This window comes from Phacochoerus africanus, chromosome 1, assembly GCF_016906955.1.
Source record: "Phacochoerus africanus isolate WHEZ1 chromosome 1, ROS_Pafr_v1, whole genome shotgun sequence".
Classification (NCBI taxonomy): Eukaryota; Metazoa; Chordata; class Mammalia; order Artiodactyla; family Suidae; genus Phacochoerus; species Phacochoerus africanus.
The window spans coordinates 77,049,278-77,063,623 of NC_062544.1; the positions used below are offsets into that span (position 1 = coordinate 77,049,278).

Consider the following 14,346-nt stretch of genomic DNA (forward strand, 5'->3'; position numbering starts at 1 on the left):
TATGCAGATGTAACTATGAAATTCTAATGTAAGCCAATAGGAAAAGTTGATTACCAAGAAGCATAAACATTAGAAATGAGAAGACAGGAGTTCCCGTCGTGGCGCAGTGGTTAACGAATCCGACTAGGAACCATGAGGTTGTGGGTTCGGTCCCTGCCCTTGCTCAGTGGGTTAACGATCCGGCATTGCCGTGAGCTGTGGTGTAGGTTGCAGATGCGGCTCGGATCCCGCGTTGCTGTGGCTCTGGCGTAGGCCAGTGGCTACAGCTCTGATTCGACCCCTAGCCTGGGAACCTCCATATGCCGCGGGAGCAGCCCAAAGAAATAGCAAAAAGACAAAAAAAAAAAAAGAGGAGACAAATTTTAATTATTTGTAGATGATATGATTATCTACCAAGTAAATCCAAGAAGGCCAATCTGAAAACAAAAAAAGGTCCAATAAGAGTTAAGTTAGTAGTCAGCTGAAAGATGACTATAGGCATTTCTGCTGTAACGCAGTACATATGTTCCAGAAAAGCATGTGTTGCAAAATTGCTCATTTAATATAATAGGGGTTATGAGAAAAATGGGGTTGAAACAAATATGCAAAACCTAGGACATTTTGTAACCAGAGTAGTAACAAAATCAATAACAATCGTAGTTTAACCCCCCCCCCCTTTTCTTTTTTTTGTCTTTTTGCCTTTTCTAGGACCGTTCCCCTGGCATATGGAGGTTCCCAGGCTAGGGGGTCTAATTGGAGCTGTAGCCACCAGCCTACATCAGAGCCACAGTAACACGGGATCCGAGCTGCGTCTGCGACCTACACCACAACTCAGGGCAATGCCGGATCCTTAACCCACTGAGCAAGGCCAGGGATCAAACCCACAACCTTATGACTCCTAGTCGGATTTGTAAACCATTGAGCCACAGCAGGAACTCCAATATTAACACTTTTAATAACGCTATGATCAGTATAGAATTTTACTCTCAAAAGGTGAAAGAAATTTGATAGAAAGTGGTGTAAAAAACAGTTGAGAATGCTGTGTTAAGGAAGCAAGGATAAAATATGCAAAGATCAGGCCTGTGCAAAGAACATTCTCAAAACAAAGTGGTGACCAAATTGATCCTAAAGGAAGAAGTGACAAAAAACTGTGCCCCTGTGTGGTTTGCTGCTTTGGTGGGTACAAAGCAAAGTGCTGGGGAAAACAGCCCTTGATAATGTGACCTTCCTGTTATATTGACTTCAATCCCTGTTTGCCAGTTGTGAGAGAGCCAATTCCTCTTACAGAAGCACACACTTTGTAGTAAATGGGTCTATTTCGTTAAAAACAAAACAAAACAGGTTTTTTTTTTTCTTTTTTCTTTTGCCTGAGCCTACAGCACATGAAAGTTCCTGGGCCAGGGATTAAACCAGTTCCATAGAGGCGACCCAAACCACTGGAGTGACAACACCAGATCCTTAACCTGGTGTGCCACAATGGAACTCCAAAAAAAACCAGTTTTTTTTTCCTTAAAACTTTTATGCCATTTATATAGTTATAAGAATCGTGGGAAAGGATCTTTTATACAACAACATTATTGAAACATACCTAAGAGCATATACAATAAGTTTCTAGGGTCTTCATGAAGATTTCTTTAAAACTTAACAAGAAATCAAAAAAAGAGGGATGGGAAGATTTAGAAACACAAACTGTGCTCCTGGATGAGAAGATTTAATATTGTATGGATGGCAAGCCTTATCCAATGTATTTATACATATTATGCGATTCCAGGCACTCTTTCAATGGCTTGTGATGCTGGGTGTACTCTTTTTGCCCATCTAGATCTAATCTCCTCCCTCTGACCTTGGGGAACAAGTCAGTAGATTTCCATTCTCATTGAACTCTCCTTAACCAGTGAAAATCTTGGAGGATCTCTGAGCAGGGGAAGAGGGTGTCCTCAGAGTATGTTTTTCCTCATAGCACTACCCTTTCTGTGGCATGATTTTGAGCTGTGGGGTTTTTTTGGCTGCACTCAAGGCATATGGATGTTCTCAGGCCAGGGATCAAATCTGAGCCACAGCTCTGGAAATTCTGGATCCTTAACCCACTGAGCCACAGTGGGAACTCCTAAGCTGTGTTTTTTGACCTAAGGTCCAGCTCCAATCAACAAGGCCTTGTCTACAAAACATTTCATGAACTCTCTCTCTCTTTTTTTCTCTAGAAACTGTCCCCCTCTTTTTTTTGGCTAAGGATGGTAGCAGTTTCACTGTTACTAGTCTTGGGTTACTGTTTACACTGTTGTATCTAGTTCCAGTCCTGTGGCATTTTCAGCTAGTCATACAATTCACTAATTAAACATTTAATAAATCCATGGGAACCACCAGCAACTGCCAAATATTCATTTATGTCATGATGCCATTTCTGATTCTCCCCTCTGCACACAAATCTGTTTTTCGTATTCTAGGAAGTTATTGCATCCATGGATTGCTTCAAACGCTACAATCACATTTGGCAAAAGGAGAAAGAAGAAACCATTATGGAGTTTATTATGAAAAACCCGCTCCTTTCTGAATTTGAGTCCCAGATTCTGTATTTCCAAAAACTAGAGCAGGAAATTAATGCTGAGCCTGAACATATATGTGTGGGAGCTGTTGCTCTGTACACAGGTTAGTTTATTTTCTTATGTCATAGTGTTATTGTTTCTTTACCTGGATTGGTATTCCACAGAGTTCTAGCTTTTTTAGAGATCGACTTTCCTTTTATGGGCCTTAAGCTTGAAGACCAATTTGTAGATTTGTTTTTAATTCCCTTCCAATACTTATTTATTCTGAGTTATTTATTTATTCTGAGTTACTTATTTATTTATTTTGAACACTTTACTGCTAGATGTTGACAATAAATGCTAATTCAGAGAAGGGTTGAGTCTGTCATATCTGGAGTTAAAATATACCCTTTCTTTAATAAATAACAATAATAAACACTTGAGGCTTATCTCTAACAGTTTTGATATGTTTTGATATTTGATTTTTTGATATGATTTGATATTTGATTTTGATTTTGGCATTTTGAAATGTGTTTTGAATTGTTGCAAAACAAGCTTTATAAAATGAGTGAATATATAATGATTAGGAAAAACTTTTCTTTTTCAGTTAGAGGGCTATCAGTTGCAAAATATTTACTATTGGTGAGCAGTTGCACTGCGTCTCTTTATATTGGTTCGAGGCTTTCAAACTGAATTGTGGACACTTGGGTTTTACAGCCGACTTGAAACTCACTTTGACTGCTGAGACAAAGGCTTGGATGGTTGTCATTGGCCGTCATTGTAACAAAAAATACAAAAGTGAGATGGAAAATATTTTTACACTTGTTGAAGAATTCAATAAGAAACTGAGTCGTCCAATTAAAGACCTAGATGATATTCGAATTGCTATGGCAGCTCTGAAGGAAATTAGGGACCAGCAAATCCCCATTGACTTTCAAGTGGGACCTATCGAGGTAACTGATCATCACTTGTTCTATAGCAATATCTCCATGTAGTGGGTGCAATTAGATGATACAGTGACCAGGTCTGGAATGGAGTTGCAAATGGCTGCTAAACCCAAGAAGAACAATTTCAATAATGATGATACCTCCCCTTATAGGGTGCTTCACATAGATTAGTTCTAGTCCTTTATGTGGCATCTAAAGTCTCTAAGAGTAGAACTTGAAGATTTCTGTACAGGTGATTCACTGATGAGTGCTCATGGGAGAAGTGGCAAGAATGAAACAGGAAGGGATGAGGTTGGGGGTGGGAGGAAGCTTAACAAGGGTGTGATCTTGGCTGTAGAGTAACTTCAGCTTGATCCCACAGGGAGTTCTGGAGCATGAATTGTATCACATACTTGGCCCACCTTGAGGCAAGGGGGACTGTCCTTTATTCCCCCAAACCAGTTGGCCATTGACTATAATTTCCCCACGAGGAGGCTCTGATCAGCTGAGGAAAAATTTTTGAGGGAAGAAGGCAGCCAGGTTGTTACAGCCAACATGCCGAGCAGTCTGAGATGCAAATACCTGCTGGTAAACAGGACCTGGACAGGGCACTGACAGTGTCCGTTTATGTGTTTATTCTGATTCAAGAATGCCTTCTTGTGTGTTACTGCTAGAAACTTGAACCAACAAAGTGAAAAGGGTTAGAGCTAAAATTCTGACTTATTTTGTTATTCTGAAATGAGCAGTTAAATTATTTTATGTTTTTCATTGACTTAACTTTGTATTCCTCAAATAGAATTTAGGGGCCCAAGTAAAAATACTTTTTATTTGTATAATAATTTCTAGTTTTCCAAATGCATTTAAACAGTATTTTTTGATATGCACAAAAATTCTCTGAGGTGGTCAGGGAATCTTCCTGTTTTATGGAGGAGAAAACTGAAGCTTAGGGGCTCAGTTGTTCTCTTAGGCTTTGCCACAATTGCAGGTAGAGTAACGAGAACTCTGTTTCCCTGTCATGCTGAGCTTTTCCATTTTAATGCTTTTATATGCATCTGATGGTCAAAAATTAAATTTTTCTTCTTTTGTGTAGGAATCCTATGCCCTGCTTAACAAATATGGGCTTCTGATAGCAAAGGAAGAGATGGACAAAGTCGATACTCTGCGTTACACTTGGGAGAAGCTTCTGGCTCGTGCCAGCGAAGTTCAGAATGAATTAGTCTCATTGCAGCCCAGTTTCAGGAAAGAGCTTATTAGTACCGTGGAGGTCTTCCTCCAAGACTGTCATCAGTTCTATCTAGACTACGATTTGGTACGATCAGCTTTCTTTGTGTATTTTGAGAGAAAGGGTGAATACAATATGCAAAAGATAGTTGTTGTTTAAAGATTACATGTCAAATTTAATGAAATTCACTAGGAATGGATATTTTATTTTCATGAGAGTAAAGGTATTTTCCTTTCACAACCCTTTTCCCCTTAGGTTTCGTCCAGAATTATTTCAACAGTAAATGAAAATTTGAAAGTGCTGTTTATATTATATCAGTGGTCTCTTACTGAAGTTGTTTGGTAGCTTTCTGGACTTGTATAGACAATTTACTCTTAGTTACAATGATGGTCCTTCCCATAGCATTCATTAGTTCTGCGTGTACTGTAGAACTGCCCTTGGTGCTGAAGACACAAAAGTGGACAAGACAGATGGAGTCCATATTTTAATCATCCATATATGAGTTTTGGTGTAGAATCTTCTCCTGGGAAGATGTTCAGGAGACCCATTTCTAGCCAGATTATAATGTGCTACAGAAGCAAAAAATGTGGAGTATAGGGTAAAATGTGACCCTATTAACTAGTAGCACACCAAACCACAAAGTGAATGAAGTTAGGAGATTGGAGTCATGCACCAACTTCATGGATGAAGAAGAACAGAAACCCAGGTATTTAAGGTGGTCTAATAATGTAGGAAAACCTGATTGGAATGTCAATGTTATAGGTCACCTCACAAATAGATATTAGAGTGGTGAACTCTGTGCATTGTGTGCCATTAGTGTTTTAGTTCAAAACCAGACACTGGGACAGTCCCATGTAGTGCAGCGGAAACAAATCTGACTAGTATCCTGGCCTCGCTCAGTGGGTCGGGGATCCGGCGTTGCCGTGAGCTGTGGTGTAGGTCACAGACACGGCTTGGATCCCACATGTGGCCCTAAAAAGCAAAAAACAAAAACAAAAAACCCAAAACAAAGAAGAAACAAACAAACAAACAAACAGAAACCTGGACACTGTTTGTGCTTCTTACATAATAGTTATTGACCCTTCTTTGCCCGAATCATCTAATAAATGAATAGCACATATTTTAATTTTCAAAAATTTTTGACATATGAAAGTTGTGGCAATAACTTCACTTTTTTCTCCTAGAAAGTATTTCCAGTGAATCTGTTTCCCGAATCCTTTTTTTTTTTTTTACAAATAAAAAAGCTGTTTCCTATCATGTATGTGACATGTATAAAAACTGATATCCAAGTACTTTGAGCTCATGAAATTTGTATATGATCACTTCATTTTATTGTATATTTATTTTAACTTTTTGTTTCAGAATGGTCCAATGGCCAGTGGCTTGAAACCTCAGGAAGCCAGTGATAGGCTTATCATGTTTCAGGTAATTTTTTAAGGTTCTTTTACTTTCTATACAATCACAACCTTAATGTGCTTTAAACACATGCATTTCTTTCCCTTAATATGGAGCCCATTGTGAATATAGCATGTACTTACATTTTAAAAAATATGATTTGGGAGGTCCTGCTCTATAGCACAGGGAACTATATCCAGTCTCTTGGGATAGACCATGATGGAAGACAATATAAAAAAGGGGATGCATATATATGTATGAATGGGTTACACTGCTATATAGCAGAAATTGGTACAACATTGTAAAATTAACTATAATAAAAAATATGGCGATATGGTTATAATTATAATTGGTTTCTATGTAATTAATTATACTCATTTAGTATTCTTATTTACATGTGTCAAAGATCATACGTGTTTATTTATTGGCCAAGCTTTTTTCTCATTTGCATGTTTATTCATGTGTAAATCATGTTTGATGATTTTTTTCACTTGTATTTTTATTAGAGTCAATTTGATAATATCTATCGGAAATATATCACCTATACTGGGGGAGAGGAGCTTTTTGGTCTGCCAGTTACGCAGTACCCTCAGCTTCTTGAAATTAAGAAGCAACTAAATCTTCTACAGAAAATATACACTCTGTACAACAGTGTCATAGAAACTGTAAATAGCTATCATGATATCCTTTGGTCAGAAGTGAATATTGAAAAAATCAACAGTGAACTTTTAGAGTTCCAGAACAGGTGAGAAATTAAATGTTTAGCATGCCCAGAGCTATTGAACCTCAAATGCTTTCTTCTTTGATAGGCTGTCAAGTTCTTTTTTCACTTAGATGTTTCAAAAACACATTGTGCCTCATTGCTGTTGTCCACTGACATCACCCTTGTCAAACACTATTTATTAATTACCCCTGTATGTACTCGGTGAGACAAAGCACATCCTTTAAACCTGGAGGAATCTTGTCAGGGGCTTTTCTGCAGCTTAGAGTGAGCTGATCTTTATTTATATTATAGTTAGCAAACAGGTGAAGTTTATGTGAGAAGATTTCCTGGAATAAAAGCAAAAGTCTATGATTTTTTTATATCCTTAAGTGTCGAACTCAAAGGAAATGGAGGGTCACTTGCTATTTTTCACTTGATGGCCTGATATACTCTGCCATACTTTGCACTTAGTAGGGTCTTAATATGTGTCTGTAGAATTGAATTTAATTGGGAAACACTTCTGTCCTTCAATTAATTAACCAATTAATTAATTTTTTTTGGAGCATATGGAGCTCCCAGGCCAGGGATCAGACCCAAGCCACAGTTGTGACCTATGCCACAGCTGCAGCAATGCTGAGTCCTTAACCTACTATGCTGGGCCGGGGATTGAACCTGTGTCCCAGTGTTCCCAAGATACCATCACAGTGGGAACTCCCTCTATCCTTTAAAATAATGCCTTTTACCCAGTTAATATTTATGAGGGAGTTGAAAAAAAATCATTCCTCACTGGGAGGAGCAATTTTCTGTAATGTAAAAGTATGTTATATTAACATCTATCTTCTGAGTCATGAGATTTAAAAACATAGTGGGTATGCGAAGTGACTGTTTTCGATAAAAGCACTAGCAAGCAGTCTTGGTTTGGAGACATCCAGGCTTACATTTGGATGACCCTTCATGTTGTCTTAACTTGCCACGCAGGTGTCGGAAGCTGCCCCGGGCCTTGAAGGACTGGCAGGCTTTTTTGGATCTGAAGAAAACCATTGATGATTTCAGCGAGTGTTGCCCACTGCTGGAGCACATGGCCAGTAAGGCCATGATGGAGAGACACTGGGAAAGGATAACTGCCCTCACTGGGCACAGCCTGGATGTGGGGGATGAGACTTTTAAGTTAAGAAACATCATGGAGGCACCTCTTCTGAAATACAAAGAGGAAATAGAGGTACATTTATAGTGGCTGCAGTGTGGTGGGAGATTGGAAGTTCCCATGGGATTTATTTGATCGTTTTCCTACATCCTGGACTGTTGGAGCAAGAATCCGTGCTAGGACACTCATAAACTCTTTTCCTCCTGGCACTCAATTATTAATTTCTTCAACACGTGTTATTGTGACAGGATCTATGTCTAGGCACATCAGGATGCCTCCTTGCATTCATAGGTCATTGACTAATTTGTGTAATTAAATAATTATACAAATAAAGGTATAGTTACAAGCTGCGGTAAATATCATTGACCACTGAAGTGAAAGCATGATGCTCTATGAGCGTCTCTTATGATGAGGCATGACATATCTGGGGGTTGGGGGACAGGGATGAAGTTTGGGAAGACTGAGGTGTATCTGAATGCGTGACAGCTGGGTGAAGGGAGTGTGTTTGTGTGGGGGAGGGGAGGAGGGGCTTGGACAGTGCAAAGAAGACACCGTCAGGCAGATGCAACAGCATATATCAAGGGTCTGAGTTTTATTTAGGAGACCAGAAGTCCTGGGTGGCCGAGGTGTGAAGGTGAGGGAGAGAGGAGATGGCTAAGCATAGGGAGATGGAGTGGGGCTAGAACATGTTACTGATTTCAGTCTTTGGAGCAGTCGGGAACCATCTGGGAGATGTATTTTGAGCAGGGGATGACTTGGTTAGATTTGCATTTTGTCAAGATCACTCTGGTAGCTATGAGGAGAGAGGATTGGAGGAGGGCAAGGGGGAATCCTGGGAAAACCAGTTGGGAGGTTATACAAATATCCCAGGCAAGAGATAATGATGTGTTAGATGAGCAGCAGATGGTGAAGCTAGAGAGGGGAGAAAAGACTGACGTGGTCTTTAGGAGGTAAAACTGGGTAGAATTGGACCATGGAGGGAACATGGTAGAGAAACAGAGGAGGGGCTAAGAATGACCCTCGATTTCTTGCTGAGAGATCTAGGGGGTGGTGGTGCTTATCACTGAGATGGGGATATTGGAAAGGAACCAGGTGGAATGATAAGGTGCAAAGACTATGAGACTGATTTGGGCATGAGTTTGATATTTCACAGATTGTGTTTCGGTTTTCCTTGATTCATCCAAGCAGAGAAGCCCAGTAGGCAAATGGATGTATGTCTTGGCTGGAGATACATACAGGAGGTTGCTTACCGCATGTGTGTAGATGAGCTCATCCAGAGAGGGACTGCAGTGTGAGATAAGAAGAGGGCAAGGATGGGTGTAACCAGTGCTCCAAGAGAAGATAAGGCTGCAGAGAAGATGGGGAAAGTGATCAGAGAGCTGGGAAGAAGTCAGGTTTTTGCTAATTCTCTCCATTGACTGCATTGATTTGCTTTTGGTGTTAAATCAGAGACACATGAAATTTTGAATCTTTGATTAAAGCTTCCAAATTTAAAAGGTTATTACATATCTTTTTATCCTAATTTTTATTGAGATATAATTGCCATTTAACATTGTGTAAGTTTAAGATGTTAACATATTGATTTGATAATTTATATTGCAATATAATTGCCACTAAGTAAATGCCTCTATTGCATCACATAATTATCATTTCTTCTGTGGTGGGGACAATTGAGCTTTAGTATTTTAGAAAACTTAATATTTATAATACAGTTTGTTGTCTATAATCACTTACAATGGATCAGATCTCTATGAGATCTACCTAGTAGTTGCAAACAGATATAGCATCTTTCCCATGCCCCCACTCCTAGTCTCTGGTGACTATCAGTACACTTTCTGTTTTTTTCAAGTTTTTTTAAGATTCCACATATAAAGGTGATATTTGTCTTTCTCTGTCTTGACTTATCGAATTTAACCCAATGTCCTCAAGGTCCATCCATGCTGTCACAGATGGCAGGATCTCCTTTTTTCTTAAGGCTGAATAATATTTCACTGCTGCTGCATATCTTTTCTGTCGTCTTTCTTCCTGAAGTAGTATGGTGGGAAATTTTGCAAATTAGGCTAAATCTATATCTACACACACACACACACACACACACACACACACACACGCACACACCCACCACACACACCATTTATTACATTGCAGTTTAGATCTGGAAATATTAAGTGTAGATGCATATAAAGGGAAGAGTGAAGACAGGACTTCTGTTGAGTAAAGACTATTCGCGGAGGATGTGTGACTTCCATGTGATAAAATGAGAGCTTGCACTTTTAATAGGACATCTGTATCAGTGCGGTGAAAGAGAGAGACATTGAACAAAAGCTGAAGCAAGTAATTAATGAATGGGACAACAAAACATTCACATTTGGCAGCTTTAAAACCCGTGGAGAGCTCCTCTTGAGAGGAGACAGTACGTCGGAAATCATTGCCAACATGGAGGACAGCTTGATGTTGCTGGGCTCCCTACTGAGCAACAGGTAGGAAAGCTATCCATCTTTCCCCAGAGATTTGAGAACCAGAATAACAAACACTTCAAGAGAAATTCAGTAAAAAATGCAATAGTGCCCTTGGTAAAATTTATTCAATGTTAAAAGTACTTGTTTCAATTTTAGCCTTTGGCACTGCATGGGTAAGACTGTTTTTATTTCATTATCCTCTATTTGTGGGACGTGTCTGAGACCATCAGTTGGACAAAATAATGCAACATGTAATTAGCTACTTGGAGCTTGTGGAATATTTCAGCTTTGCTGCTGACAAGCCTCAGTGCACAGCTGACAGCTCGACAGGCTCTAGGTTCCAGCGGGAAAATTATTCTGAATATTAGAATAATTATTCTACTTGGAAAACCCTTTTGTCAACATCTATGGACTGGAAACTCTTAGTTGTGTACATACTTTAATGAGATTACAGATTAAGATAGAGAATGAATTTTATTCATAAACAGAAGTAAAACAGCATAGACTGATACCAGTGTAACATTTCTATTTGAAAATAACAACAGAGCTGTCATGCTTTGGACATGTGAGCCAGAGACTCATAAACTTAGGTTTCTTTGGTTCAGTACTTCCTCGTGCTCTTTTTGAAATAATTTTTTTGTTCACTAGGATTTTCTCATATACATGATAATTCTATAACATATGGCTATCATTAAGATATGTCTTTGTGCTTTTCTGTCCTTAAAATGTCACTGTATTCCCTGTGTATTTATGTATCAATAATTTTAATGCAGGAAGTAATAATTCCTTAGTACTATTTTCATAAAATTCTTTTTTTCCATTTATTTGGTACACTTGTGTTTGAAATGAGTAAGATAGGATATAAAATTAGGTCTTAGAGATTTAGACCATTGGGAACCTTGAATAACTACTTAGGATTTGGTGAGTTTTTAATGAATTTGGTCACTATTCATATCCAACCCAAATTAAAGACAAAGGTAAGGTAACATATCTTATGGAGAAAGAAAAAGCACACATATAAATTAAGTGAAAAATGAATCTGTCTACAAATCAGAACAGACTCAGAAACATAGAGAGCAGACTTGTGGTTGCTGAAAGGGAGAGTGGAGGGAGAGGGATGGACTGGGGTTAGAAGATGCAAACTATTACGTGTAGAATGGATAAGCAATGAGGTCCTACTGTGCAGCACAGGGAACTATAGCCAATCTCATGGATAGACCTTGATGGAAAGTAATATAAAAAAGGATGTGCATATATATGTGTGTGTGTGTGTGTGTGTGTGAATATATGTATATGTATGACTGGGTCACTGTGCTATACAACAGAAATTGGCACAACATTGTAAATCAACTGTTTCTGGGCAGCTCTGAGTCTAGGTAGAAATGGGGTTCTGAATCTAAAGAAGAAGGAAACAAAGGCAGTGGGGGACCACTGTCAGTTTCTCCTCAACGGGAAAAAGGGAAGGTAGACAAACCATGATCGAGGCAGAAAAGTGGCTATCAGTGTATACACGGGTACATGCAAAACCCCACGCACATACATGTCCACACAGATGTGAGTGTGTGTGTGGGAACAGGAGTGGATGAGAAGTTGGAAAGAGGCCCAGAAGAGGGGAGTCTAGATTAAAATTCCAGATAGAATCCCATTTGAAAATTAAATTAGGAGTTCTGGTTGTGGCTCAGTGGTGATGAACCTGACTAGTATCCATGAGGATTCGGGTTCAATCCCTGGACCTGCTCAGTAGGTTAAGGATCCAGTGTTGCTGCAAGCTGGGGTGTAGGTTGAAGACATGATTCGGATCCTGAGTTGCTGTGGCTGTGGCGTATGCTGGCAGATGCAGCTCCAATTCCACCCTTAGTCTGGGAACTTCTATATGCTGCACAGGTAGCCCTTAAAAAAAAAAAAGGAAAAAAGAAAGTTAAATTAGTTGTTTCATTCCCGCCAATGGCTGTGTAATGGCTCCTTATTACATGAAAAACCAGACACTACACAGCATAGGCACAGAAGCTCAGTACAGAGAACATTTCGTCCTTGGCTATAGCAACAATGACCAGAATGGTACTATTCCAGCAGCTGGGTGGAATCAAGTCTAATGTCTGATCTGTTCCTTAGATGACACGTCTTCCACCTCTCTGTGCTCTGGATCAAAAGGGGAAAAGTCAGTTTAGCATTGCCCAAGGTATGGTGATGAATTTAATCTCTTGAAAGCATCATTCTATTTATTTATTTCGTCTTCTTTTTTTTAGGGTCGCACCTGTGGCATATGAAGGTTCCCAGGCTAAGGGTCTAATTGGATCTATAGCCACCAGCCTATGCCATAGCCACGCCAGATCCGAGCCATGTCTGCAACCTACACCACAGCTCACAGCAACACTGGATCCTTAACCCACTGAGCAAGGCCAGGGATCGAACCTGCAACCTCTTGGTTCCTAGTCAGATTTGTTTCTGTTGCGCCATGATGGGAACTCCTATTTTTTCTTTTTCTTTTTCTTTTTATTTTTTGTCTTTTTAGGGCTGTACCCATGACATATAGAGGTTCCCAGGCTAGGATTGGAGCTGCAGCTGCCAGTCTACACCATAGTCACAGCAGTGCCACATCTGAGCCTTGCCTGTGACCTTCACCACAGCTCATGGCAGCACTGGGTCCTTAACCCACTGAGCAGGGCCGGGGATCGAACTCATGGATCCCCTCAAGTTGGATGGATCCTAGTCAGTTAGGTTTGTTACTGCTGAGCCACAGCGGGAACTCTGATAGCATCATTTTAAAGGCCAGGGACATGAAGTTGTAAAGAAACACGTGAAAAAAAAAATCAGGATTTTTAAACACCTCTTTAGTTTGGAAACAACAACAATAAAATCCAAACACCAAAACCCCTCCCCAATCTTGAATGTATTTCTCATTTTAGGTACAATATGCCATTCAAAGACCAGATTCAAAAGTGGGTGCAATGTCTTTCAAACTCAACAGACATCATTGAGAACTGGATGATGGTACAAAACTTGTGGATTTACTTAGAAGCTGTCTTTGTGGGAGGAGACATCGCCAAGCAGCTTCCCAAGGTCTTAGACATTTCTTTATGGTTTCATTAGGTGGTTAATTTAAGAGGACTCTCTAATAACTCATTATTTCTATAAAAATGTGATAACATTTCAACCTCTGTTGAGCCACCTCCCTCAAATCTTTTTGTTGTTGCTCTTCAAAGAGAGAGAGAGTGTAAGTGTGGGAAAGAGGGGCATGAGAATGAGAGTAAGAATGCTCCCAAACTGTGAACTTTTGTAGGAAATAGAGGGTTAAAAAAACAAAGAAGGAATGCCTGTATAATTGATATACTTCTTCAGATAATTTGAAGGTGGAATTTGGAACAGGGTAGAATTACAGAGTAGTTATCTTGACAATAGTAGGATAATTTGTTCTTCTACTACTGACAGTTTAAAATAACTCACACTATTCAATACACCCAATTATATCTGTACCATAAAATTGAGGGGTGGAAATCTATAGGAAAAACCTCCCAAACAAAAAGGGCCTCTTCTCAAGATGTTGAGTATGTTTTTCTCATCAAATTGTAATAATCTCACTAGCTACGTATGGAGTATATTTTGAGATTAAAGGAATTTTTTTGTCATCACATCTCAAGGACTTTTATCCAGTTACCTTAAATCATTTGCAAAATTATAACGTGTTAACAATATATTTGAGTTTTAGAAATACGATTATGTTGAGTGTTCCCCCCACTTAGGCTTCTTAGCTTTCTCTTTGGTTAGTTTCAGTTTAATTATAGGGGACAGATCTGTTAACTGATTTATTTTTTGGCCCCAGTGGAATGTATCCATGCGCTAAAATTTTAAGTATTTATTAATTTATTTTTTGCATTTATGTTTGAGTGTGTTCTTCTTGATGGGTGGAGAACAGTCAGTCTCACATTGGACTTAATAATAGAAACTTTCACATACAATATTGAAGGAGATACGTGGAGTTTCTTGCTCTCATATTTG

The 14,346-nt window shown here is 39.2% G+C and overlaps 1 protein-coding gene across 1 annotated transcript in view; it reads left to right on the forward strand.

Annotated features, from left to right (window-relative positions):
• The window catches only part of DNAH5 (dynein axonemal heavy chain 5), a 255,165-nt gene that overhangs the window by 81,503 nt on the left and 159,316 nt on the right, over positions 1–14,346 (forward strand). Inside the window, 8 exon segments of the mRNA XM_047799614.1 lie at positions 2,424–2,625; positions 3,219–3,454; positions 4,518–4,736; positions 6,012–6,074; positions 6,551–6,789; positions 7,726–7,966; positions 10,172–10,371; positions 13,257–13,410. Of these exon segments, the coding sequence (XP_047655570.1) occupies positions 2,424–2,625; positions 3,219–3,454; positions 4,518–4,736; positions 6,012–6,074; positions 6,551–6,789; positions 7,726–7,966; positions 10,172–10,371; positions 13,257–13,410 (1,554 nt within the window).